The sequence below is a fragment of the Canis lupus genome, chromosome 4 (genome assembly GCF_048164855.1).
Source record: "Canis lupus baileyi chromosome 4, mCanLup2.hap1, whole genome shotgun sequence".
NCBI classification, from domain to species: domain Eukaryota; kingdom Metazoa; phylum Chordata; class Mammalia; order Carnivora; family Canidae; genus Canis; species Canis lupus.
Window position 1 is genome coordinate 4,863,204 of NC_132841.1, and position 27,321 is coordinate 4,890,524.

The 27,321-nt window shown below is 44.2% G+C and overlaps 1 protein-coding gene, 3 long non-coding RNA genes and 1 pseudogene across 4 annotated transcripts in view; 3 read left to right on the forward strand and 2 right to left on the reverse strand.

Moving 5' to 3' along the window:
* LOC140631458 (uncharacterized) overlaps positions 1–21,847 on the forward strand; it is a 36,591-nt gene extending 14,744 nt beyond the window's left edge. Inside the window, exons 3-4 of the long non-coding RNA XR_012029008.1 lie at positions 20,231–20,394; positions 21,753–21,847. This is a non-coding gene — a long non-coding RNA (uncharacterized lncRNA). The remainder of the gene's footprint in view (positions 1–20,230; positions 20,395–21,752) is intronic.
* Positions 4,068–6,725, reverse strand: LOC140631749 (uncharacterized). Its single transcript, XR_012029276.1, has 2 exons — positions 6,631–6,725; positions 4,068–4,894 (listed from the first exon to the last, which is right to left on the reverse strand). It is a non-coding gene; the product is annotated as an uncharacterized lncRNA (long non-coding RNA).
* LOC140631651 (proteasome subunit alpha type-1 pseudogene) lies at positions 5,308–6,257 on the forward strand (annotated as a pseudogene).
* Positions 21,848–22,338: 491 nt separating the features above from the next.
* On the reverse strand, positions 22,339–24,896 carry LOC140631756 (uncharacterized). Its single transcript, XR_012029279.1, has 3 exons — positions 24,697–24,896; positions 23,291–23,445; positions 22,339–23,193 (listed from the first exon to the last, which is right to left on the reverse strand). It is a non-coding gene; the product is annotated as an uncharacterized lncRNA (long non-coding RNA).
* Positions 24,897–24,981: 85 nt separating this feature from the next.
* Positions 24,982–27,321, forward strand: part of NID1 (nidogen 1) — an 82,972-nt gene continuing 80,632 nt past the window's right edge. The window contains exon 1 of the mRNA XM_072822985.1: positions 24,982–25,415. Coding sequence (XP_072679086.1) covers positions 25,191–25,415 — 225 coding nt within the window. The 5' untranslated portion in view covers positions 24,982–25,190. The remainder of the gene's footprint in view (positions 25,416–27,321) is intronic.

Sequence of the window (27,321 nt, forward strand, 5' to 3'; positions counted from 1 at the left end):
AATGATTTCAAGTTAGCTTTAAAGTATGTCTAGTTTTGCAACAATGTGCCATGCATATCTAAGGCACTCAAGAAGCTGTGTTAATGTAATTCCACCACTCAAAGAGGGCCACATGTTTGGAGATTTAGTGGAAACTAATGGATTGGAACAGTATTTGCTCACACTCTTAGCAGGCTAGTGTAGCACTATACCTCTCCTGCCCCATTGCCAAAGTTTTCCCCACTGTGATGAAAGGGAACAACGCACTGTAAATCTGCAAAAAAAAATCCAATCCATGGAGCTCTTTCCATGAATTAGAAACTTTTTTTGGGGGGGGGATTAGAAACTTTGTCTCCAAATCAAGAGCAGTTGCCCCATAATAGCTCTTGTCCCCCATTTTCCTGAGGCTACCTATTCTGTGTATGATCTGGAGAGTTATTTTTGGCACTGGGCAATAAAATCTCAGAATGCCAATGATATCCAGTTTAGCTAACTTATCAGGTACATAGTAACAAGTGATGAAGATGATGGTGAAAGTAGAATACCAAACACAACACTCATGTTTAATGCACCAGGCATTGTTTTTAGTAGTTCACATGCAATAACTTCACCCTTACAGAAACCACAGAAGGTAGGTGCTATTATTAGCCAATTTAACAAATGAGGAAACTGAGATGAAGTGGCTGGGTGGAAGACTGAGATTGATTGTGTAAAAAAACAAAACACAGAGGATCTTTTTGGAGTGATGGAAAATTTCCATAGCATAATTGTGATGGGGGTTACAAGATTGTATCCAATTATTAAAATTTGCCAAATTGCATAGTTCAGGTTGGTGAATTGTACTGTAAGTAATACATCAATAAAGCTAATAAGAGAAGAAAAAAGGAGGAAAGCTTCCAAAAAGAGGTAGCAAAGAGTGGGGAGTGAGGTCTGACTAGCTAGGTGAACCAGGCAAAGTACTAACAGTTCTGTGCCTCTGCTTCCATACATATAAAGTAAGGATAATAATACCTAGTCCCCAATAAATATCAGGTTTCTTCTTCCTTTTTGTCCCTTTTCCATACCTTCAGACTGAGCCAGCTATAAATCAAGACTATCATTTATGGGTGAGGTAGGGGTGCTTGCTACAGCCCCTCTCCCCGAGGTTGTCACATGGAAATAGTTGTCTCTATAAAGGAGAGATTTCTCCTATGTAGGTAAGAAGACATTATTGAGCCCAAACTGACACAATATTTTCAGAGTGGAATTTTGTAGTATGTAATGAAGTTTAAACCTACATGCCTTTTCCTCAGCAACTCACTTCTATAAACCTACATTATAGAAGTGCTAGCAAAAAAATTGCAAAAATACCTACATAAAAGGATGAACGTGGAAGCTTTGTAAGAGCAAAGATCAAAACCAATCTCAATGCCTATCAGTAAGGCTTGGTTCAGTGAGTTGTAAGACCTCTATTTCCTGGAACACAAGGAGCTGACAGGCAACATAAATGAGGTATGTGTATACTGACATAGGGAGACCTACCCAATATACTGCTAAGAGAAAAATCTACACATAAAGCAATATGCATGAAATGATACCATTAAAAAAAGAAAAGGTGTGGAGCAAAGCTTGCTAGTCGTTTTCAGTATCTCTGCTTTATTTCATTTAAAAATAAAGAATGAGAATGAGAATTCTGGTTTTCTGCCACTCCTGTCCATTGTAAGTGGGCAGCTAAAGACTACATTAGCTTGGGTGGGTATGAAGATCCCAGTGGGCAATCTAGCCCAATCCTGCATATACATCGACAGCCAAAGCCTCTATTTTAGCTGGGTTTGGCAGAGGGTCTAAATTCTGGCCAATGGGATGTGAGCAGAAGTGATACATACAACTAAGTGGTCACATCCTTCAAAAGAAGTTAGTTGTCGTTTGTTTCCTCTGTTCCCTTCCTGCTACTGGACCCCAGAGATAACACTTGGATATGGACAAGGATCCCTCCAAGGAGATGAAACTTCATGGAACGGAGGCTACCTGCCCACTCCTCCAACTGTTTCTCGAAAGAGGAAGAAACTTCTGTGCTGTTTGAGCCACTGTAATTTGGGGTTTCCTATTACAGCAGCTAATCCTATACTCTAAGTAACACAGTATGTGCTTATAGTCTTACCAATAATCATAACTATCACAAATCTAATGCTTATTACGTGCCAAGCACTGTTACAGGCACTTTCACAACAACCCTATGAAAATTGTACCTATTTTATAGATGAGAAAAACTAAAACACAAGGTCAAGGAACCTACCCAGGGTCTTCCAATAAGAGTGGAAGAGATGGGGACATGCACTCCAGAGGCGATGTTCCTAATACCAAATTACCTCTGAATATGGAATATACAGGGGAAAGGAGAAGTTTCCTTTTTATAACATACATTTCTGAATGTTTGAATTTTTTATAACAGTTAAACATTATTTTTATAATTTATAAAAGAAAGTTTTTTTTTTTCTATAGAAATTTTGGCAAAAAATAACAATGGAGAGTAGTACCACTAATTTAAAATACAACCTTAAAAAAAGAAGAAATTCACTTTTTGGGCCTAATTGCTCAGACTCAGAGAGAGCAGGAAAGGTCTGTGGTGAGCCCTAACATTACAAGACAGTGGTAATGGATGGATTTGATGCAAAGACAGAAGAGTCAGTCTGAAAATGCTCTGCAGATGAGCCAAACTAGCCAGCTGATGCTGCTGTCCAAACAACCAGTTGGACACATTTTCATTTTTCATCATTTGTTTTGCCATAATATATCTTCAGTGTAAACCTAGAAAGGAAAAAAAAGACCCTCTCAGTCAACCACTCCTCCCTTTAAGAGGGTCTCAGGCATACAGTCTCTCTTTACATTTGTAAATATTTAGCCCTCTAGTTCCTGGAAGAAGATGAGTCTTGACTTTTGTAAACCTTCCCATGCTGCATAACAACCCTGTGGAGTGTGTGCGGTGAGCCAAAATGTTGCACCATATAGGAACTGAAATGAGTGGCTTGCTGGTTGTTTTAGTTTCAGCTCTTTTAACTAGACTGAAGGTCTATGCAATTACTGCGTTTGCAAAACTAAGACTCAGGAGTTTCATTTTCCTTTTTTTTTTTTTTTAAGATTTTATTTATTTATTCATGAGAGACACAGAGAGAGAGGCAGAGGGAGAAGCAGGCTCCATGTAGGGAGCCCAAGGTGGGACTCAATCCCAGGACCCTGGGATCACGTCCTGGGCTGAAGGCAGATGCTCAACCAGTGAGCCTCCCAGGCATCCCAAGACTCAGGAATTTCTGTCCATCTACTTATCCATAGAGCTTCCAGGCTGAAACAAAATGTATGTGCATTACACAGCACCCATGTAAGCCAGCAGGGTTTTTTTTTTTTTAAATATTTTATGTATTTATTTGACAGTGAGAGAGAGAACACAAGCAGGGGGAGTGGGAGGCAAAGGGAGAAGCAGGCTCCCAGCTAAGCAGGGAGCCCAACGTATGACTTGATCCCAGGACCTGGGGATCGTGACCTGAGCCATCACCCAGGCACCACAAAGCCAGCAGATTTTTAAGTGAAAAGTACATTTTGTACCTCAGACCACTTTTAGAAAATATTTTTTTAGGTTTTTGTATTAGGTTTTTAAAAAAATCTACCCATAACACATTTCTAATTTTTTAAAGATAATATGTTAGTAACAATTTCATAACTGTTTTACTCATTTGCTTTTTTTCTTAAACAATATGACAATCAGCTGTGTTTTTTCCTTAGCATTATCTGTGGGATAATGTCATCTGAACAAATGAAGACCCCATTCCATGGGCAGCAATTAAAAATTATACTTGTTTGAAACATGTATCTATAGCTGTCATTCCCCTCTCAGGACCCTTCTGAACACTGAGAATAATGACTTGGTCTCCCACGCTAATACCCCAGGTTTTGTTATCTAGTTGACTTATGTCTGGGTCATTCTTGTTAAGGAGACTTTGCTTTGAACAGGATAGTTTTTGCTCAAAATCAGTTCAGTTTGGTAAGAATTTCATGAGCATCTACTATGTGCTTACTCCTGCGGTAGGACCTAGAAGTAAATCAGGAACACAGAGTCTAGCAAGGGAGAAGGAGTCTCTTTTTTTAATCAACACAATGACAAAGATATAAAAGTGATACTATTCCAGGGCATGAGTGACAAAATCTGCCTTTTTTTTTCTTCTTTTAGTTTATTCATATAATTTAAAATAGATGTTGATGGTTTTCAAACTATTTAGATTTCTCTCATTACTTTTAAGAGTGATATAACATTTTAGAATGCCAACATTTATGATACTCTGGATGTTATCTACTTTGCTACTGTTTACATTTATTATCAAAGTTTTATGGTTTGTTTAGTTTTTACAGAGAAGGTAAATTTATATTTTATTTTGTCCAAAGAGGGGAACAGAAATCACCTTAATGGAACATTGCAGTCACAGTCCCTTAGCAAGCCAGAAAAGCCATCCCATCCCCCCAGTAAGCACTTGTGAATTGGGAAAAGGTGCCAATCTTGTGGTCATAGGCACTTGTGAATAGGGAAAAGGGACCAATCTGATGTGGCAAGGCTGGATGGCATCACTAAGCCTCTACATCACAGGCCACAGTGCTCTTTGTTCTCTTCCTTTGCTTGGTTTTAGCTGAGTCTTGTCCAGCAATCCCATTCCCTAGAGATCCTGATGTGGTTTTCCCTGAGTGTTGTGATCCAGATGATGGAGCTGTTGATGTAGGAGGAGGTGTGTTCTCAGGAGACTCTGGGTAGGACTTCCTACGAGAGCCTTCAGGAGAGTTGTGTGATACTGAACAAAGTTTGCAGAATGGCCTGGTAAAGGGGTCTCTTGCCTTGGTTACCATATCCTGCCTCACAAGAACAGCCAGGTCCACTGTGTCACTGTTTCATATGCTAAATATACAAAAAAAAAAAAAAAAGTGCAATGAGGTATGCAGTTTTGTACAATTCTTTTTACAAGTATGCAGGCATACCATTACTTCCAGATTGTGAAATACAATAGGCTCCAGTTATGCATATTTTAGGTAAAAAAATGACACCTAAAAGCTAGTCATATTGTAGAAAAACACTTTATTCTAACATCTTAGAATAATGTTATACTCCTAGAACTTTCTTTCCATAGACCGGTCAGGCTTTCTAATTAATGCTCTATGTTCTATAAAAAGGTAGTAATAGGTAGCCATTTTTCCAAACACCCTTTTAAGATAGATAGATAGATAGATTGATTGATTGATTGATTCCTGAGAGACACACAGAGAGAGACAGAGACACAGGCGGTGGGAGAAGCAGGCTCCCTGCAGGGCCTGATGCAGGATGTGATCCCAGGCCCAGGCTGCGTTCCTAAAGCCACCACCTCTGCCAGAGGCAGCAGGGGGACCCTGGCCGGAATCACGTTTCGCAACCAGTATGACAATGACGTCACTGTTTGGAGCCCTCAGGGCAGGATTCATCAAATTGAATATGCAATGGAAGCTGTCAAACAAGGTTCAGCCACAGTTGGTCTGAGATAAAAAACCCATGCAGTGTTGGTTGCACCGAAGAGAGCACAGTCAGAGCTTGCAGCTCATCAGAAGAAAATTCTTCATGTTGCTAACCATATTGGTATCTCAATTGCGGGACTTACTGCTGATGCTGGACTGTTATGTAATTTTATGCGCCAGGAGTGTTTGGATTCCAGATTTGTATTTGACAGACCACTTCCTGTGTCTCGTCTTGTATCTCTAATTGGAAGCAAGACCCAGATACCAACACAACGGTATGGCCGGAGACCGTATGGTGTTGGACTGCTTATTGCTGGTTATGATGATATGGGCCCTCACATTTTCCGAACCTGTCCATCTGCCAACTATTTTGACTGTAGAGCCATGTCCATTGGAGCCCGTTCTCAATCAGCTCGTACTTACCTGGAGAGACCTATGTCTGGGTTTATGGAGTGCAATTTGAATGAACTGGTTAAACATGATCTGCGTGCCTTACGAGAGGCACTTCCTGCAGAACAGGACCTAACTACAAAGAATGTTTCCACTGGAATTGTTGGTAAAGACTTGGAGTTTACGATTTATGAGATGATGATGTATCTCCGTTCCTGGAAGGTCTTGAAGAAAGACCACAGAGAAAGGCACAGCCTGCTCAACCTGCTGATGAACCTACAGAAAAGGCTGGTGAACCAATGGAGCATTAAGTCACAAACCAGTCTATATGTGTATTATCAAATATGTAAGAATGCAGGAGCCCTTACGGATGACAGTAATCTATTGACGAGTACTGCCCCGTCAAGCATGCGGGGCGGGGTAAACACCAGGGGGTCCTACGACAAGTTTTGGGCCTGCCTCATGCCACCACGGCGGTCCTCCTGGGGGAGGGGGCTGGCTTGGGGCCAGTGGGAAACGCTGCGGACATCCGTGGTTGCCCGGCATCTAGCGGGCGGAGGCCACGTTTGCTGCTAACCCTTGTCCACCGCGGGGCAGCCCCTCATACAACCTTGCCCGTCGGCAACAGCACGGGCAGTGAGAAGCCCGGGGTTTCTGAGGGGAGGAAGGCCAAAGGGCCCCTCACTTTCCAGGGTCTGGCAGGCACCCAGCCGTCTGCCTACTTCCCTCACTGGCTTTTAGAAGGACACCTCACCTTACCTCAGGCGGCCTCCTGCGCTCACAGCGGGCCGGGACCCTCCTGCGCAGGCGCGGGCACAAGGACAGAGCCTGCGCCGGAGCACAGCGCGCGGGGCCTGTCGGGGGCACGTCCCGCGGGGCCTGCTGGGAGCGCAGCGCGCGGGGCCTGCTGGGAGCGCAGCTTGGTGCGGGGTGGCCCGGAGTTCGGCGCTCGGAGGTGCCGGGAGCATAATCCTCCACATGCCGGATCGAGTCTGTCCTCCTTGAGGCAAAAGGGCAAAGAAACCCCGAGGGAGGAAGTACCGAGGATCTGGGAGCCGAGCGGGAGGTGGCGCAAAGGTGCACGGGAGGAGCGGGGAGGGCCTCGTAGGCCGCGGCGGTGCCTGCGCTCGCTCGGGCCACGCCGACAGCCCTGGGGCTGGCCCTGCACCGGGGCGAACCCTTCAATGCTCTGCGGTAATGTCACTAGTGGGAGAGTCTCCGTTCCTGGGTGCCCCACGAAAGAGTTACGTGGCGCCCACGCTCAGCTGAAGACGGCCGGAATCTCCTGACAGGGAGCCTGCGTCTCTTCCGCCTATATCTCTGCCTCTCTGTGCGTCTCTTATGAATAAATAAATAAATGAAAACCTTAAAAAAAATTATGGGAATCGAATTGTCCTTTCTGAAAACTCACACGGGCAGTGGTTTGGAAGATGGGAGAAGCAGGCCCACCAGAGAGATAAGAGTTAATGAGGCCCGACTCCCAGAGTCCGTGTTTGTGTCGATGTCATCATAGAACACACCCTCTTGGGCCTCATTAACTCTGCCCCTCGGCGGGGCAGTACTCGTCAATCCACGGGCCGTTCCAAGCGGTACTCGCCGAGCTCCGGGGTTCAGCGGTGCACCCCTATGGAGGGGGCACTGGCTTGGTTCATACAAACGAAGAAGACGGGTAGCCTGACACTCGTATCACCTGAGGGGCCCGCTGAAGACTGTGCAAGGCTGTCTCCTCCTCCCCTCGCACCTTTGGCCCTCCTACTTTTGAGCCACGGTGGAAACTGTGTCCTAAGTCAGGCATGAAGTGGTAGAGCCTGGACCCAAGTCACAGCCGGCCTCGGTATGCCTGAAGATGCCCTAGAACACAGCTCCCACATTCCCTTCCTCTTGATGCACGCGGATTGTGGGGTGGAGGGGAGGTCCTTCCTTTCCCAGGAAGTGGCTTATTTTCCCTCCCCCAGTAGAGATCCTGAAAACAAAACATCCAACCCTTTCCAATGTGGTCCTTTCAAAGCCAGAACCTTTCAACTGTAACAGGAAATCCTTTATTTTTTCCCTTCATTTCAAATCTGAAAGGTTACCTGCATGTTCTAGGGGAGTTTTCAGTTCTCCCTTAGAACCAAGGCCCTGCTTATCAATCAGACTGCGTTCCTGCCTCTGTTCAGAAGCAGTAACAGACCTGGATTAGCCATAGCAGAGAATCAGGTGGAATTACTCTGGACAGGGGCTGATATCAGATCCTTTCTGGTTTAATTGGGGGGAACAGAATGGGATCAGACTCAGGACATGAGATAGAGTTCAGGGACCAGGTGGTACCCCGGAACATCCCTTTTTAACAGCTGCTTCTCTCCTCACATCCCAAACACTACACAAATACACACACACATGCATGCACACATACAAGACATTAGTATATACACTGATCTCACTCTTGTCTCTAGCCCTGCTGGCCACTTCACACACCGGGTATATTCTGACCTCAGGAACCTTTGTTCTGACTGTTCCCTCTGTCTGGGATACTCTTCTTCTGCACAGCCTCACGGATCATTCCTTGACTTTCTTTTAGTCTCTGCTCAACTGACACCTTTCTTTTTAAAGATTTTATTTATTCTAAATATATATTATATAAATATACCTATATTTATAATAAATATAATATTTGTTATATTTTATTGAGGCAGACGCTCAACTGCTGAGCCACCCAGGTGTTCCCAAATGACACCTTTTTCATTGAAGCTTTTCTTCACCATCTCATTTAACATTCTTCCCACCACTACATTCCCAATGCCCCTACTTTATTCCATTTTCCCCATGGCACTAAGCATTTCTTACATTTTGTATATAATTGTATTATTGTATTATTTTGTCTCCCTCAACCATAATGTAAGTTTTATGACAGAAGGAATGCTCATCTATTCCAGTCAATGCTGTATCTCCATAGCTAAAACCAGGGGTCAGCAAAAACTAATAGCCCAGGGCCAAATTCAGCCCAACCCTACTATTCATATAGCCAACAAGCTAAGAATGGCTTTTACATTTTAAAATGTGAAAAAAGAAAAAAACAAAAACCATTTCTAGCTTTTTGGTGAGAGAAGTTGCTTCAAGAGTTGAGGACAGGGCAGCCCAGGGTGCTCAGTGGTTTAGCGCCACCTTCAGCCCAGGGCGTGATCCTGGAGTCCCAGGATCGAGTCCCACGTCAGGCTCCCTCCATGAAGCCTGCTTATCCCTCTGCCTGTGTCTCTGCCTCTCTCTCTCTCTTTCTCTGTCTCTCATGAAGAAATAAATAAAATCCTTAAAAAAAAAAAAAAAAAAGAGTTGAGGACATTACTGGAGTACCTGACTGGCTCAGTCAGTAGAGTATGCAACTCTTGATCTCAGGGTTGTTGATTTGAGCCCCACAGTGGATTTAGAGATTACTTAAATATCTTTTTTAAAAAGAGTTGACATTACTGGGGCACCTGGCTGGCTCAGTAAAGCATTTGACTCTTGATTTCAGGGTTGCAGATTTGAGCTCCACATTGGGTGAAGAGATTACTTAAAAATCTTCAAAAAAAAAAAAAAAAAAAAAATCTTGGGACACCTGATTGGCTCAGTGGTGAGGATCTGCCTTTGGCTCAGGTCATGATCCCAAGGTCCTGGGATTGAGTCCCACATCAGGCTCTGCATGGAGCCTGCTTCTCCCTCTGCCTGCGTCTCTGCTTCTCTCTGTGTGTCTCTCATCAATAAATAAAATCTTTAAAAAAAAATCTTAAAAATTGAGGACATTAGTCCTTGGCCTACAAAGCCTACAATATTTACAATCTGGCTCTTTACAGAAAGATTTTATCTACTCTTGCCCAAAACTATGTCCAGCATATAGTAGATGCTGAAGGAACAAACAAGTGAATGAATGAAGAATGTAGGGAGGACTACCATTTTACTTTCAGTTAGAAGAAATCAAGTAGGAAATATATGGCTGTGTTTCAAACAAATTTGATTTTCAGAGTTATGTGGATCAAGGGGGAAGTACATGGGTTTTCTCTTATTTATTAGAGGATATAGGAGGAGGGACAACTGGGTGGCTCAGCGGTTAAGCGTCTGCCTTTGGCTCAGGGTGTGATCCTGGAGTCCTGGGGTTGAGTCCCACATCAGGCTCCCTGCATGGAGCCTGCTTCTCCCTCCGTTTATGTCTCTGCCTCTCTCTTTCTCTCTCTGTATGGGTCTCTAATGAGTAAATAAATAAAATCTTAAAAAAAAAAAAAGAGGATATAGGAGGAAAGAGATGGTATATGTAGGACAAAGTAAAAGGAAAACTAAAAAGGAAATAGTATCAGGAAGAAGGAGGAGAATGGCAAGAGGGCAAGGAAAAGTGAGAAGCAAGTATAACCCAAGGTGTTGTGGATGTGTGACACATAGCATACATCACTATTCCTTATGAAGGCTGAGATCAACAACTCTGAGAAAGAAAAGTACCTACTCCATTCGGACGAAAGACACTCATTGACCAACTAATGTATGCAAGGCCCTACACCAGGCTCTAAAAGAATTCAGAAATGATAGTATAAATGCCAGCTTACTCTAGCCAGCATCAGAATCGCCTGGATGGCTTGCTAAAACACAGATGGGGGGCCCACTACTACGATTTTTGATTCAGTAGGTCTGGGGTAGGCCTGAGAATGTGTATTTTAACAAGTTCCTGAATGCTGCTGATGCTGCCTGTCCCACATTTTCAGAATCATTGGGCTAGTGTCCCCTCATTAGAGAGGTCTTCCTCAACGTCCCATCCAACTAGCATGCCTTCCTTTTACCGACACCTCCCTGTCTCTGTCCTCTTACCCTGCTCCATTATTCTTCACAGCTTGGATCACCACTGGCCGCTATAGGTTTTTGTTTGCTTATTATCTGTCTTCCCACCTATGGAAGCATTGTGAGAGGAGGGACTTTGTTTTGTTCTGGGCTGTTTCCTCAGATCTGAGCCTACATATAGTAGCAACTTAGTAAATATTTATGCAATGAGGATAGCACAAAAACATAAAGAAGTATATACAAAACAGTATAATACCAAAGTATAATGCAAAACAGTAGTAGTATTATATGAAGTATAATACAAAACAGTAGTCTTACTATAGAAGATAAGTAGACCAAGGTAGGACTTCATATTCATCAGAGTTGAGGGCATCAGGAAAGACTCAGGATTATTCAAAGCACTTAGTCTAGACCTAGAATGAGCAAGATGTCAATAACAGCTGAGAGAAGGTAGACAAGCAGACCCAGTGGTTATTATTATCAGGTTGATGCAGAATGGGATATTAACAAGTAAATGGGGATGCTTGGGTGGCTCAGTGGTTGGGCGTCTGCCTTTGGCTCAGGTCGTGATCCTGAGTCCTGGGATTGAAACCCACATCAGGCTCCCTGCATGGAGCCTGCTTCTCCCTCTGCCTCTGCCTCTCACTCTCTCCCTCTCTCTTTCTGTTGCTCATGAATAAATAAAATCTTTTTAAAAATTAAAAATAAAATAAAATGAAAAACAAGTAAATGGTTCAATAAGAGTTATGTAACTGGCAGGGCCTCCAACTGGGATTTGGTGGGCTATACCCTCCAAGGGCTACATAAGCTTGGGTAATTTCAAAGGAATCCATTTCTAGATCCTTAAGCTCTATTGCATTCCTTCTTTAAAATGATCTACCTAGGGGTACCTGGGTGGCTCAGTCAGTTAAGCATCCAACTCTTGGTTTCAGCTCAGGTAGTGATCTCATGGGTCATGAGATCAAGTCCCACCTCAGGCTTTGTGCTCAGTGGTGAATCTGCTTGATGATTGTCTCCCTCTGCCCCTCCCCCACTCACTCTCTGTTGCGCTCTCCCCAAAATAAATAAATCTTAAAAATAAAATGATCCATCTATTTCTCATGAGTCTTAAGCTATTTCAAAATAAAAATTATTTTTAAAATGAGAAAAAGAATAGAACTATGTCACATTTTTTTAAAATAGAGTATACAAAAGTCACCTTAATGTGTGTATGATTAGCAAGTTGCTGATTTCCTTCCAGTCTTCTCTGCCTGAGTGTATGTCATAAACATGATGCACAACTTAAAAAGAAAGATATAGTTGAGAATACCCAGAAAGTTGAGGTGTCACACTGTGTCTTGGTTTCCTAGAGCTACTGTAACAAAGTACCATACACTGGGTAACTTAAACAACAGATACTTATTTCTCCAGTGCTGGAGGCTGGATGCCTGAGATCAAGGCGTCAGGGATAAGCTCCCCACAAAGCCTCTCTCTTTGGCTTAAAGATGGCTACTGTCCTGATGCCTTTCAACATGGTCTTTTTTTCTCTGTGTATGCACCCCTAGTATTTCCTAGGTGTCCAAATTTCCTCTTCTTGTAAGGACATCAGTCATATTATTAGGGTCCATCCTAATGGCCACATTTTAACTTATTTCTTTCAAGGCCCTATCTCCAAATATAGTCACATCTGCTGTACTGGGGCTTAGGACTTCAACGTATAGCATTTGGGAGAGATACAATTCAACCCATACACACTAGTTTTCCTTTTCTAGCAATTCTTTCAAAATTACACTCCTCTCATTTTACAGAAGAAAGGCATTCTCTTCACCCATGCCAAATCCTGCTTTGGTGCCTTGATGTATGGCCTTTAAATAAAGGAAGGACTCCTAACACTAGTGTGGTATTGAGAAAGCCTGCAACTTTCCCTATAGATAACAAATCCATTTGCCCATCAGATGGTTTCCAATTCTTTGGTAGAGCACCTGCTTAAATTGTCACTTGACATCTGTTTACCATTCCCCTCCCATCACCAAAAATTATCCCTTTGCCCTCCACGCACCCTTAAGGCTGGCTTGCATTTACGAATTATTTTCTTTTCCAAACCTGATCTTGAATTTCATAGTAATCTGATTCAATCTGTAGTCTGACATTGAAAAGGGGGCTAACAGGTATGATTTGAGGAGCTTTACAGTTAAAATTATAACACATTCTAAAATTGAGAATAAGAATAATATAGACAGAAGCAGAGGATCTAAGACCTCAGTGAATTGCTTTCCAATCCACTGCCTCCAACAATTTGGAGAAAACTAACCAGCAGTGACTGTTTCAAATAACTTATGTTTATAATAGCATTGTTCTGTATAAAAATTATCTCATATAAAATTATTCACTCTATCTAGAGTAGACATTTCAATTAATATACACCCATACTATTCCTTTTAGGTGTAGCTTAAAAGCTCCATGCTACCCAAAATGTGGTCTATAGACCAGAGCTAGTCTGCGGATTGTTACCGGTATTCAGCCAGACAAGTGTAAAACCTAAGAGCATCTGTGATGAGAAAGTTTTATATCAATTTGATAGAGTGATGTTATGTCTATTCAATCAAATAACTAAATAATGTGAAATTAAGCACTGTGAAACGTTTTAATTTTAATTGTATTTTTCATTTTAATTATATTTTATAGAAGTATCAGTCCATGACAAATTGGGTGCAATCCTTCACCATGGGCAGATTGAGAAGCACCCCTCCAGGTGGGCACTTGCATCAGTACATTAGTGACCACATGAGTGTAGATTCCTCTCTCCCATGCCCTCATTCCAGTCAGGATCCTATACAAGGGCCTCTGTCAGAGCAAAGTCCAGATCCAACCTGCAAGCATTGGAAAAGCAGAGAATCAGGATGCACCCTGCAGGGGAAGCTTGAGCCATCAGTTTATGAGGGATTAGGGTATACTCTGTAGAGGGGACTCTCTGTGATGCATTCCCTGTGTAGAGCTTAGCCCTTTACTATGATCCTTCTCTCACATAAGAGAAGTGCAGGCAGTGGAGCAGCTCCATGCAATCCTTGGGGCCCTTGCAGCTTGCTATAGCACTCTCCCTGGGTATGCTTCATGGTTTAAGTCAACTGCTGAGCTCCAGTTAACACATCTGAATCCCAGGCAGCAGATGAAAGAAGGAAGGGAAACTTCCCAGGAGCCTTTCACTAGGTAAATATGAAGAACACTTTAAGGAACACATTGATTTTCATGTTCATTAGCATGCATGATTTCCAGGCCAGCCTTTTTCCCACTGGACTACTCAGCCATGAATAGAGCACATTTCTTCACAGGATTATAATGAAGAGGGTTTGAAATGCCCTTCCTTGATCAGCTTCCATTGTATGAATTCAAATTTTCTTTATTCCTATACTTTTTTGTTTATATAGGAATGAATAGTTTGTAATCAGAATTAAAGGGTCTGTACATAGGAAATCCCACTGTGATAGGAATTATCCAGAATGGAACAAAGTGAGCAAATGTGATCACATGAACATCTCAACAAACATATCTCAAGTTTTGATCAGTAATTCTCCATCTTGCCTCTCCACCCCCTTCCCAGATCCTGGCACACCCCTCAGGTTGATCAGAATCTGTGGAAGATGATTCTGACATTCTTCCCCGCCTCCCAGCCTCCTGTCTCTCAGTACACCCTGCTAGGAATTACTGTTCTGGAAGACAGAGAGGTGTGCTCTCTTGTTCCTGACGGAGCTTCTGAAAACTGAAGAGGCTGCCCAGCCTTTTGGAGAGGCTGTGTGGAGAAATCAACATTATTTCAAAAGCCAAAATAAAGAGGCACCTGGGTGGCTCAGTGGTTGAGCATCTGCCTTTGGCTCAGGGCATGATCCTGGGGTCCTGGGATTGAGCCCTGTATTAGGCTCCCCTCAGAGAGCCTGCTTCTCCTTCAGCCTAAGTCTCTGCCTCTCTCTGTGTGTCTCATCAATAAATAAATAAAATCTTAAAAAAAAAAGTCAAAATAAAATTTCACCATAGTTAGGAGTTGTCCTTGAAATACCTGGGTGGCTCAATAGTTGAGCGTATGCCTTTGGCTCAGGGTGTGATCCTGGAGTCCCGGGATCGAGTCCCACATCGGGCTCCCTGCATGGAGCCTGCATCTCCCTCTGCCTATGTCTCTGCCTCTCTCTCTGTGTCTCTCATGAATAGATAAATAAATAAAATCTTAAAAAAAAAAAAAAGATAGGACTCTGTGTTTAACTACCTGGCCCTGCTTCTTGTTCATTCAATATCCTTGGGCAAGGCATTTACTCTGAGTCTCAGTTTCCTTATCTATAAAATGGGGATAGAAAATACTGCAATATAATTGAGATTGTAGATACACTTTGTAAACTAAAGAGTTCTCAGCCAAGATGAGGTATTGTTAAAATCATTGACAAATAAGATATAAGAAAGAGATGAATTGTGTTGGGGGGATTTGGGAAGGATTTTTGCAGAAAGTGCATTTGAACTGGATCTGTAGAAAGATTAAAAGACACGCATCTTATTTCTCCAGTGTTGGTGGTGATTTTTGCCCACAACCTATTTCTCATCTCCTTTTGCCCTTACTCTCAACAGTGACATACCAAGGACAACGGAAATGTTCACATCCTTATTACAGTTTATTACTTATAAAACATATTTTAATAAAGTTGATTTTTTAAAAAAATGTTCACATCCTTTAATCCTTTGGGGAAGAGGATTTCAGGAAATAATCCCCAGAGGAAGAGCAATATTTACTGCAGATGTGATTAAATAATAGACAAAAAAAAAAATTAGAAACAGCCTAAATGCTAACAGTTGGGAAATGGTCAGACTCTAATATAAATGCAGTGCATATGAAATATATAAATAAAGCTATACTGCAACATGGAAAATCATTATACTATAGCATTAATAGGAAAAAAGTGAATACAAAATGATGTATATGTACTTTAGTGGCAACACTGTATAGATATTTGCATATTATCTCACTGTAACACATGTTGAATGGTTGAGAAATGCATACATACCACAGCATCTATGGCACTTTCCCTTGAAAAACATCCGGAACTTCTGTAGAATTGTGTGCCCAGCTCCCAGGGTGTGAGAGGAAGAGAACAAAAAAGAAGAAAATAAAAGAAATGGGATAAAGGGGGAGAGGAGAAAAAAAAAATAGAGACGGAAAATACAAAGTAGGCGAGGTGGGAATAAAAGAGAGGATCCCTAGGACCACAGGGCCAGGACAACCTTTGCCAATGGGGCTGCTTGCAGGTTAGTGGAGGAGTAGAAGGAGGAATATCTGAAGTGGGATAGAAAGTCCTAGACCCAGATGAGGATGGGTGTAGCTCACTGTCTGGGTAAGAGCTGTGCTTGTGTGCATTTTGCACATTCCTACATGGCTCTGTTCAAGCGGGTGCAGCTTTCTGTGTTCAGCTGGTGTTTCTCGAAGGCAAAAATTTGCATATGCAAATACCAAAATGCATTATGCTGAAACTGTTTATTAATACATCATTCATATTAGAATAGATTTGCATTATTGAAGCAAGCATCCTAGCAGAAGTGACAGTACCTAAATTCAATGAAGAGACAATAGTATTTTGGTCTTTGTACTAATAACCTTTCAGTGATAATATCTCATTTAGTCTCAAACTGGAATCATTTTCCTTCTTGGCTCTTTTGTACTAGATTCGTACCATTTTCAATGTTTTCCAAAACCGGAGACAGCTGTTTAATTCGGTCATGGATGTATTCTGGTAATTTGGTTGATTCCTTCCAGTTTTGACATTGCCTATTTAACTATTTTCAGGTGCTTGTTGACTCTCAAAAGCCCTTACTTTGGCCAATAGGGCCAAGGGGTTTACCCCTGCTTACCCAGCTCTCCCAACTGGACCTTGCTGGTCTTTTTTTTTTTTTTTAAGATTTTATTTATTTATTCATGGAAGACATAGAGAGCTAGGCAGAGACACAGGCAGAGGGAGAAGCAGGCTCCATGCAGGGAGCCCGATGTGGGACTCAATCCCAGGACCCCAGGATCATGCCCTGAGCCAAAAGCAAACGCTCAACCACTGAGCTACCCAAGTGTCCCACCTTGATGGTCTTGAACAGAGGGAGCCCATTCTTGCTGAGGAACTTTACATCTATGGTCCCCACACCCTGAACGCAGCCCTGTCCAGACTTCTACTTACTAATGCTCCTTCATCCTGTCCACATGTGGCTCCCTAACTTCTTCAGGCCTCTGTTCCAAAGGGAACAGGTACTCGGTGAAGACTTCCTTGATCTTCCTAAATAAAATAATTTTCACACCCACCCATGTCACAATACTCTTCAGTTTTTTCCTAATTTATTTTTATTCATAGCACTTTTACCCATCACCTCTCCACACAATATCTAATTGCTTATTCATTCCCTTGTTGTCCATCTCCCCCCATGAGAATATTTTGTTCTTGGGTGTGTCTCAATGCCCAGAATAGTGTCAGGTACATAGTCGGTGCTCAATAAATAGTCATTAATGAATGCATGATCAATATAGGGTTACTGAAGGTATAAAAATAAATGCTAGATAAAATTATCTAGGGGTCAATTAACCTGCCCAAAAAACCTAGCACTAAATGTGTACTCTGTCTTCAATACTTGAATGGTTTTACCTGGCTGACTTGAGGGAGATTGTGAACTGGGCCAATTGGGTCATAAACACCCTGATTTTCTGTTATCTTTCATTCCTCAATTGTATCCTTGTACCTCTTCTAGTCTCCTGAAATTCCCTCTGCTATGTCAAAACATGTTCTCTGATTTTAATTGGAAGGAAAACCTTAAGTTAGACAAACAAAATTAAAACCAGTGGTAAATTAGGACTTGAAGAAGTCTTTTGTACCCTCTAGGATAATCCCGTGAAGGCAGTTGTCTAATCTATTTTATTGAAATGTAAAATATCCGCAGAACACTATCTACTGCAACCTCACCCCAGAAGGTACAGATTCTAAGCACTAAGGAGATAACATGTAGCCTATACCACTGGCCTAGATGGGCTGAACTTGTTCTAGTCAAACATACTTACTTTACCCTGCTAAGCATACTTGATCTCATAAGAATCTTGTAAGGAAATGTGTTACTTTTTTTTTTTTTTAATTTTGCAAGATCCGATGGCTACCCATTTGCTAAGTGGTCAGTGGTTCTCAGTGTAACATACATAACCAGAAGCTAAGTGGTGACTATTGCTCAATCCCATTCCAATGAGGAAATTTTTACCAACATGGTTTTGTAAATACGTGTAAATACATAGCTCTAATTAGCTAAGACAAAGTAATGACTCATCATGGTCTTCTTCCTCTATGACTGAGTACAGTCAGTTACAGTGACGTACATTACAATCATTTGGTCATCACAATTTATGCTGAACTTATTTATTTATACAAGTTTGACCTGTTCAGGTTTGGTTACATTAAATTTACCACACAGGAATAGGACTTTATGAAGATTTAATAACAAAATAAAATTAAGAAGGGTGCCTGGGTGGCTCAGTAGGTTAAGTGTCCAACTCTTGATCTCAGATCAGGTCTCGATCTCAGGATTGTAAGTTTAAGTATGTCTTATTAAAAAAAAATTAATAAGAAATAATGCCTTCATTTGCACTTGACAATTGAATGTTATGACAATCTGAGGCCATATGTATGACCCATCACAAATCACTATTATTTTATAGTTATTGATTGATTGATTGAGTAGGGCTGAGACACAATGTTACATTTGTTTCAGGTGTACAACTTAGTGATTTGACAGGTTTATGCATTGTGCTATGTTCAAGTGCAGTTACCATCTGTCCTGTTAAATCACTATTACAATATCATTGACTGTATTCCTTATGTTATGCTTTTTATTCCCATGATTTATTCTGGTATCTCCCTCTTCCCTTCAGCCATTTTGCTCAACTCCCCATGGCTCTTCTCTCAGCAACCATCAGTTTGTTTTCTGTACTTAAAGGTCTGATTCTGCTTTTGTTTGTTTATCCATTTGGGTGTTTTTTAGATTCCACTTCTATGCAGAATCCTATGGTATTTTTTTTCTCAGTATTCCGGTTTGCATAATATCCTCTAAGCCCACCCAGCCCACTCATATTGTCTCAAATGGCAAGAGCTCATCCCTTTTATGACTGCATAATATTCCAGTGCACGTGTATTACATTTTCCTTATCCATTGGTCTATTGATGGACACTTAGGCTTCTTCCATATCTTGGCTATTGTAAATTATGCTGTACTAAACATAGGTACATATATATCTTTCAAATTAGTGTTTTTGTTTTCTTTGGGTAAACATCCAGTAGTGGAATTACTGGATCATATGATAGTTCTATTTTTTATTTTTTGAGGAAACTCCACACTTTTTACAGTGGCTACACCAGTTTGTATTCCCACTGATATTGCATGAGGGTTCCTTTTTCTCCATATCCTCACCAACACTTGCTATTTCTTGTCATTTCAATATTAGCCTTTCTAACTAGTGCAAGATGATATCTCACTGTGGTTTTATTTGCATTTCTCTGATGATTAGTGATGTTGAGCATCTTTTCATGTGACTTGACTCATCTTTATATCTTCTTTGGAAAAATGTCTATTCAGGTCTTCTGTCCATTTTTAAATCAGATTGTTTGGGTTTTTTTTTTTGGTGTTGAGTTGTATAAGTTCTTTACATATTTTGAATATTAACCCCTTACCAGATATGTCATTTGCAAATATCTTTTCCCATTCAGTAGGTAGGTTGTCTTTCTGTTTTTTTTATGGTTTCTTTCACTGTGCAAAAGCTTTTTATTTGGTATAGTCCTGAGAATTTCATTTTGCTTTTGTTTCCTTTGCCTAGGGAGACACATCTAGAAAAATGTTGCCACGGCTGATGTAAAAAATTACTGCCTATGTTCTCTTCCAGGGTTTTTATAGTTTTAGGTCTCACATTCAGGTCTTGAATTCATTTTGAGTTTATTTTTGTGTGTGGTGTTTAGAAAGTGGTCCTATTTCATTCTTTTATATGTAGCTGTCCAGTTTTCCTAGCCCTGTTTATTGAAGAGATTATCCTTTCCCCATTGTATAGTCTTGCCTCCTTTGTCAGATCATATTGTTGTGGGATTTATTTTTGGGCTTTCTATTCTGTCCCATTGACCTACATGTCTATATTTGTGCCAGCACTATACTGTTTTCATTACTACAGCTTTGTACTGTATCTGCAAACCTGGTATTGTGATACTTCCAGCTTTGTTCTTCTTTCTGAGGATTTCTCTGGCTACTCAGGGCCTCCTGTGGTTACATACAAGTTTAGGATTTTAAAAATTCTAGTTCTGTGAAAAATGCTGGTGTTTTTTTTGATAGGGATTGCATTGAATCTGTAGATTGCTTTGGGTAATAAGGACATTTCAATGTTACTAATTCTTCCAACCCATTAACGTGGAATGCTTTTCCATTTGTTGGTGTCATCTTCAATTTCTTTCATCAGTGTTTATAGTTTTAAGACTATAGGTCTTTCACCTTTATTCCTAGATATTTTATTCTTTTTGGTGCAATTGTAAATGGTATTATTTTTATTTTTTATTTTGTATTTATTCAGAGGTGGAGAGAGAGAGAGGCAGGCAGAGAGGCAGAGACACAGCAGAGGGAGAAGCAGGCTCTATGCAGGGAGCCCGACGTGGGACTCGATCCGGGGTCTCCAGGATCACACCCCGGGGCTGCAGGCGGCGTTAAACTGCTGCGCCACCGGGGCTGCCCTAAATGGTATTATTTTTAAATTTCTCTTTCTGCTACTGCATTATTAGTGTATAAAAATGGAACAGATTTCTGTATACTTACTTTCTATCCTGTGACTTTCCTGGATTAATTTATCAGCTCTAGTAGTTTTTTTTTTTGGTGAAGTCTTTAGAATTTTCTATATATAGTCTCATGTCATCTACAAGTAGTGACAGTTTAACTTCTTTACTAATCTGGATGCCTCTTATTTGTTTTTCTTGTCTGATTACTGTGGCTAAATCAGTATTATTTTCAACAAAACATTCATATGAGCCATCTAAAATAAATATGGATTACAATATCAAAAATCTTTGCTATTCTTTCATAGAAGCAGAGTACAATGGTAGTTGCAGGGGCTGAAGAATGGAGGAAATGGGGAAGTGTTGGCCAAATGGTACAAACTTTGTTTATAAGATAAATTCTGTGGATATAATGTACAGCATGGTGACTATAGTTAATAATATGTATTGTATACTTGCTAATTTGCTAAGGTAGTAGTGTTTGTGTGTGTGTGTGTGTGTGCACGTGCGCCCTTAAGTAGACTCCATGCCCAGAGTAAAGCCCAATGCAGGGCTTGAACTCAAGACCCTGAGATGGAATCTTGAGATGAGATTAAGAGTCAGATGCTTAAATTACTGAGCCACCCCATTAAGATAGTAGATTTTCAGTGTTCTCATCACACACGCAAAAAATGCCAACTGTGAAATGATAGATGTGTTAATTACCTCAATTGTGGTAATCATTTACATTTGTATATCAAATCATTACATTGTACGCCTTAAATGTATACAATTTTTGTCAATTATACCTCAATAAAGATTGGAAAAAAGTGATTAACATATGAAAATCCATTATTAGAAGATGATAATTAAGAATAGCAGCTGAGAAGGCATAAACATAAACTTTTTGGATCAATCTCTTAATAGTTCCCTATAATTTTGTTTTGGGATGAACATTGTTTTGGAACATGACATAGTTACAGAAATATTCTTGGAAATAATTCTCTTCTTTAGTTAGGAGTGGTTATTTAATTTGTGTTATCTTTATCCGTGATAAGAATTGAGGTTAAGTTGTTTAAAATAGTGATCATCTTATTCACAAATTAGGTAAATTCCCCTGGAATTGAAACACTAGCACATTTATGTCTACATAACATCTAGTAAATAAAGGAATCTTCCATGACCATATGTGGTCAGTGGCCAAACCTCACAGGAGAACGAGATTAGAACTTTTTCAGTGAGATTAGTCTTTTTCAGTGAAATAGCCAATTGAGCTATTTCTCCATTCAGTTGCCTAGACTTTTGTCTGAATAAACCAAATAGAAAGTTTAACTTGTTTTCTTATAGATATGCCTGCTTCCTGAATTTTGTCTTCCTGTCTCATCCGGTTGATAGCACTCAGTGAAAAAGTACAAGTCTCTAACGTGACGAGTTTAATAAAAGATAATTTTTAAAAAACCTGGTATATTATGTCATTTTGGGTTCATATGCTACTGCAGATAGCAAATGGTTCTTAAAAGTACTACTGAGTTTTCAAACTATTAACTTTTATTAACATGCACACAGCATTAGTTGAGGCTCTGTGAACTCTGGAAAAGAAAAGAACACATGAGGCTTCCCCCAAAGAGCTTATATTGGAGGGGAAAAAAACACATGAAACAACTAGAGGAAAATATGTAATTGTTACATATACTTAGAAAATGACCAGGGCATAACATAAAATTAAGTATTTAATGATGAAGATTGTGTATCTAAATGTATTTAAAACTAGAAATCCTAAAGGAGTAGCTGGCAGCTACATTGTCTCAGTCAGAGGCATAGCATAGATGTCACATTCCCTAGCACCAAACGATGTGCAATGAGTGCAGGGCTATTAATAGGAAACGACAGACAGTTTACGGTACATACCAGACTCACTTAAGCAAGACCATTCTTTTTTCTTTTTTTAATTTATTTTTATTTTTATTTATTTTTTTTAAGCAAGACCATTCTGATAGAATAAATGAACATGTAAATAGTAAATGAACATTATGTATAAACAACAGAGCAGATATACCTTGTGGATGGAAATTGGGGGAGAAACCTCTCCTTTTACAGAAAGGCAGAAGGGTGTGGCAGAAAAAGTATTAGCTTTGGTTTCAGATACACTGAAATTTGAAAACATTCAAATCCTGGCGGCTCTTCCACAAACTACAAAACTGGGCGTATTATCTAACTTCTGCAAGTCCCATTTCCCCATATCTGCTTGAGGCTACTCACTTAGGCAACTGTTATTGGTATTCATTCTGTTAAGACTAGTTCACATCTCACCATGTTACTATCACGTCTGTCTGTCTTCTCCAACAGACTGTGAACTGCTCCCCAAAGGGATTGTGTCTTAATAGTCTTGGAGCTTTGCACTGGTATTCTGGAGAACTTGCTCTTGTAGGAGCCGAGGGAAATGCCGTGAACCAATAGGAGTTGCAGAATCTGTCTGAGTACCAAAAACGGAGAGGATTCCAGGCACGAGCAACAGCTTCAGCATAGCTCTGAAGTGAGACAGAAGATGGGGGCTTTGAAAGAGGATAGTCTGAGTGAGGCAACAGGCAGGAAAAGGCTGGCTTGGTGTCATAGGGCCCATGCTGAGTACAGGTAAGCACAGAGGATGAAGAGGAGCCTCCAGAAAGAGTCGTTGGCGGGTTGAATGGGCAGTGCTGGGGCCTGGAAGCCCAGAGGTACAGCAGTTGAAGCCAGGGATGGTGTGGAGCACAGTCAGGAAGTGTGCTTCAGGGGTGGGGGACAGGGGCTCCTGGGAGATAAAGGAAAAGCCATCAGATTTGGTAATGGATTGCAAGGAGCACTAGTCACTTTTTTTTTTTTAATTTTTATTTATTTATGATACTCACGTAGAGAGAGAGAGGCAGAGACATAGGCAGAGGGAGAAGCAGGCTCCATGCACCGGGAGCCCGATGTGGGATTCGATCCCGGGTCTCCAGGATCGCGCCCTGGGCCAAAGGCAGGCGCTGAACCGCTGCGCCAACCAGGGATCCCACACTAGTCACTTTTTAACAAGAGAGAAACTGCATCAATACAGAAGCCATTTAATGTAGTGGTTAAGGTGGTCCTGGAACTGGACGACCCTGGGTCACCTGCAGGCTTCCAGCTGTGCAGCCTTAGCAAAATGACTTAAACCTCTCTGGATCTCTGTGCCCCTCTTCAGGAAAATGGGGATGGTCTCTCTCCTAGGGTTATCGTGGTTGCAAAACGAACTGATACCTTGTAGAAATGTAGTGTTTTCTGTGACAGCTAATGAATTTAAAAGAAAAAGACATCCAGAATGATCAAAGACTTTCTGTTCAGAGGGTGGATGTCATTTGCTTTTTATGTTTTCTATTGGTTCAGGACTCCTGCTCCTTAAATATTATATTGAATTTGCTGTTTACTGTGAGAATTATTTCGAATTGCGTCCTAGGTCTTTCATTTTAGCTGGTGACAGGCAACAGAAATGCCCCGTGTTGACCTCTCTAGGTTAAGAGGTCTGATAGCAAGCACATATCCAACACCCACTGTCCCTGACTTCAAAAGGCAGCCCTGTTTTGCAATCCTGCAGGCTCAAAACCTTACACCCAATTCTAACTTCTCTCCCTAACCCCCATATCAGATTCATAATCAAGTCTCATTCCTTCTTTCATTGTAATGCCTCTTAGGTCCAATTCTTCTCAATATCCATCCACCTTTTCCATTCTCACTACCCCTCACCCCTGTTTTCCCTTTCAATAGCCCTCTGATGACCTCCCAATGAATGCCAAATTAATGATCAACCCATTACTTAGGACACCAGCTACATGCCTTATCGCCCTTTGTCAGGAACTCTCAATAGCTGTTCTCTGAGCGTTAAGAGCGAGTTCAAATTCCTAGGTTTGGTATTAAGGCTTTCCTCCCAACAGCCCTCGTTCCACATTCTCAACTGGGAGATTGTGTCTTGAATCCGCTCACAGCTCCAGTTTCCAGAACGTCCCTTCCCCAGCCTCCTGATGACTTTTCCATCCCCTTCCAGAAGCCGTGGTTCGAGTCCCGGGTCCCCCTCGGAAGTTCTCCTTGGCCAATTATTCCAGCCCTAATGTCATTTTATCACTTGGGGGCCCCGCCCCACCAAACACCGGATTATCATATACACTCGTGACTGTGTCTCCGAGGGTGGGACCCCCCGTCTGGCCGAACTTCCACCTCACTCAATGACGCTGAAAATCTGGATGGATGAGTAGATGAACGCGTCGGGTCCAGTCCCCTCTCCCTGATTTCCTGCACCTACCTGCCCCCTCTTCCTGCCAGAGTCCCACCCAGCGAGTCCGACCTGGACGCCGCCGAGCAGCGCCGGGGTGGACTGTGCTCCTGAAGGCGGAGCGTTTCCACGCAGCCCGCCCTCCGACTGGGCCCGGACCCCAGGCCCGGGGCGCGAAGCCGCGCGCTCGGCTCTCCCGCGGCCCCCGCGCTCCTGCCCCCGCGGGGTCCAGGGCGACGCGCCAGGACCGCGGGGGTGGGCCGAGCCCCTCCCCCGGGGGTGGGCCGAGCCCCTCCCCCCTCCCCCCTCCCCCCCTCCCCCGCCCATTGGGCGGCCTCGGCGGCGCGTCCGGCCCCGGGCGGGCGGGCGGGCCCTCCCCCTCCCCTGGTCCTCCTCCGCTATTTCCCGGGGAGGGAACCTCGGGAGGCGGGTGCAGGGGCAGCCGAGGGGCGTCCGGTTACGTCTCCGCCCTCCCCGGCCTCGTCCGCCGAGCCGCTAGGTTTGCGGGACGCCAGTTCGGGACCATGTCGGCCGCGAGGCGCCGGGGCGAGACTGCGTGGACGCGGGCGCTGCTGCTGCAGCTGCTGCTGGTGGGGCCCGGGGGCTGCCTGAGCCGCCAGGAGCTCTTCCCGTTCGGTCCGGGACACGGGGACCTGCAGCTGGAGCCCGGGGACGACCGTGTCTCCCCAGCCCTGGAGCTGAGGCGGGCGCTCCGCTTCTTCGACAAATCCGACATCGATTCGGTCTACGTGAGTGCGAGTCGGGGGGCCGGCGGGGGCTGTAGCGGCGGAGGGCGTGGGGCCGAGCCGGCGGCGGACGCAGGCGGGGGCCGGCGGGGGCGCCCGCGGGGCTGGCCGGACGAGGGCGTCCTGGGCGGGGACGGGGACCCCCGGCCGGGCCACTGCAGCAGGAGGGGTGCGGGCCGGGGTGCTCCGCGCGCGCCCCGCCGGCCCCGGGGAGCCCCAGCACCCCGAGGCCCCCGGCACCCCTGGCACCCCGAGGCCCCCAGCACCCCGAGGCCCCTGACACCCCCGGGACCCCGGCACCCCGAGGACCCCCAGCACCCCGAGGCCCCCGGCACCCCCGGGACCCGGCACCCCGAGGCCCCAGCACCCCGAGGCCCCCGGCACCCCGAGGCCCCCGGCACCCCGAGGCCCCCAGCACCCCGAGGCCCCAGCACCCCGAGGCCCCCAGCACCCCGAGGCCCCCGGCACCCCCGGGACCCCGGCACCCCGAGGACCCCCAGCACCCCGAGGCCCCCGGCACCCCCGGGACCCCGGCACCCCGAGGCCGCCGGCACCCCGAGGCCCCCGGCACCCCGAGGCCCCTGACACCCCCGGGACCCCGGCACCCCGAGGCCCCCAGCACCCCGAGGCCCCTGACACCCCCGGGACCCCGGCACCCCGAGGCCCCAGCACCCCGAGGCCCCCGGCACCCCGAGGCCCCCGGCACCCCCGGGACCCCGGGACCGCGGGAGGCGTCCCCCCCGCCCCCCCCCCCCCCCCCCCCGGCAGCTGGTCCCGCTATGGACCCGTCCCTTGGGCCCGCGAGCCGGGCGGGCGGGCAGGTCCGGGCGGGCAGGTCCGGGCCGCGCTCGGGGCAGAGCAGCCCGTCACAGCCGCGCGGGGCCCGGGATTTCGCCGACAGCCGGCGCCTGGGTGCGGGCTCCGGGTGTGTCTCGGCCGTGAGTCCGCTCTCCGGCCGGGCGCTCGTTTCGGGCCAGAATTTAGCGCTGGGAAGGCAGGGCGACCTGGCGATCCAGTTCCTGTGGCGGAGCAGGGTCACCACGGGGGCCCCGCGGGGAGCGGGCCCGGGGGCGTCAGCCCTGGAGCCTTCTCCGGATGGGCCGGGCCTGGGGCGCTGTCAGCTTGTCGGTCCTTCCGTGCCGCCGCCTTCCCCAGCCGCGCACCATGTGGGTTTCATATAAAGCAGAGCGCATTCCAGAGTGGGGGTGGGGGGAGGACGCGACAGCAACCGCGGCTGCAGCCTGTCCTGCCTGTGAAGTGCCTGTGCCCGTCCGCGCGGGCCGACCGCGCCTCGGCGACCCCACGTGCAGCTCGCCGGCTTTGCCTGAGAGGACTGAGTCCCTGCAGTCTCTACCCTCGGACAGGGTCGCCCTAGTGAGCTGACTGCCCTGACCCCCCGGGCAGTCTGATGAAGCCTGTAACACCCCCTCGTGGAATATTTTTAATCACAAAAACCAAAATCTGCAGGATTGCCCAGGAAATCAATCATGTTGAAATCCAGATAAAAATATTAAAAGTAAGGGCACCTGGGTGGCTCAGTGGTTCAGCCTCTGCCTTTGGCTCAGGTCCTGATCCCAGGCTCATGGGATCGAGTCCCGCATCCGGCTCCCCTCAGGGAGCCTGCTTCTCCTTCTGCCTATGTCAATGCTTCTTTCTCTGTGTCTTTCATGAATAAATACGTTTTTTAAAAAAAAACCAAAGAATTAAAACAAAAACTGTCTGAAGTAACATATGTGCTTATCTTTACCCATTATTAAATAGTAAGGTGTAACCGTGAGTCCAGTGGGAGGTGGTAGTCAGATAATTACTGAATTTTCAAGATCAGGAGGACAGTAAACAACATTTGAAGACAGGTGCTGCGAGACTAAAATGTGGTGTGAGAATACCTGTGATTTTCTATTTGTGGCAA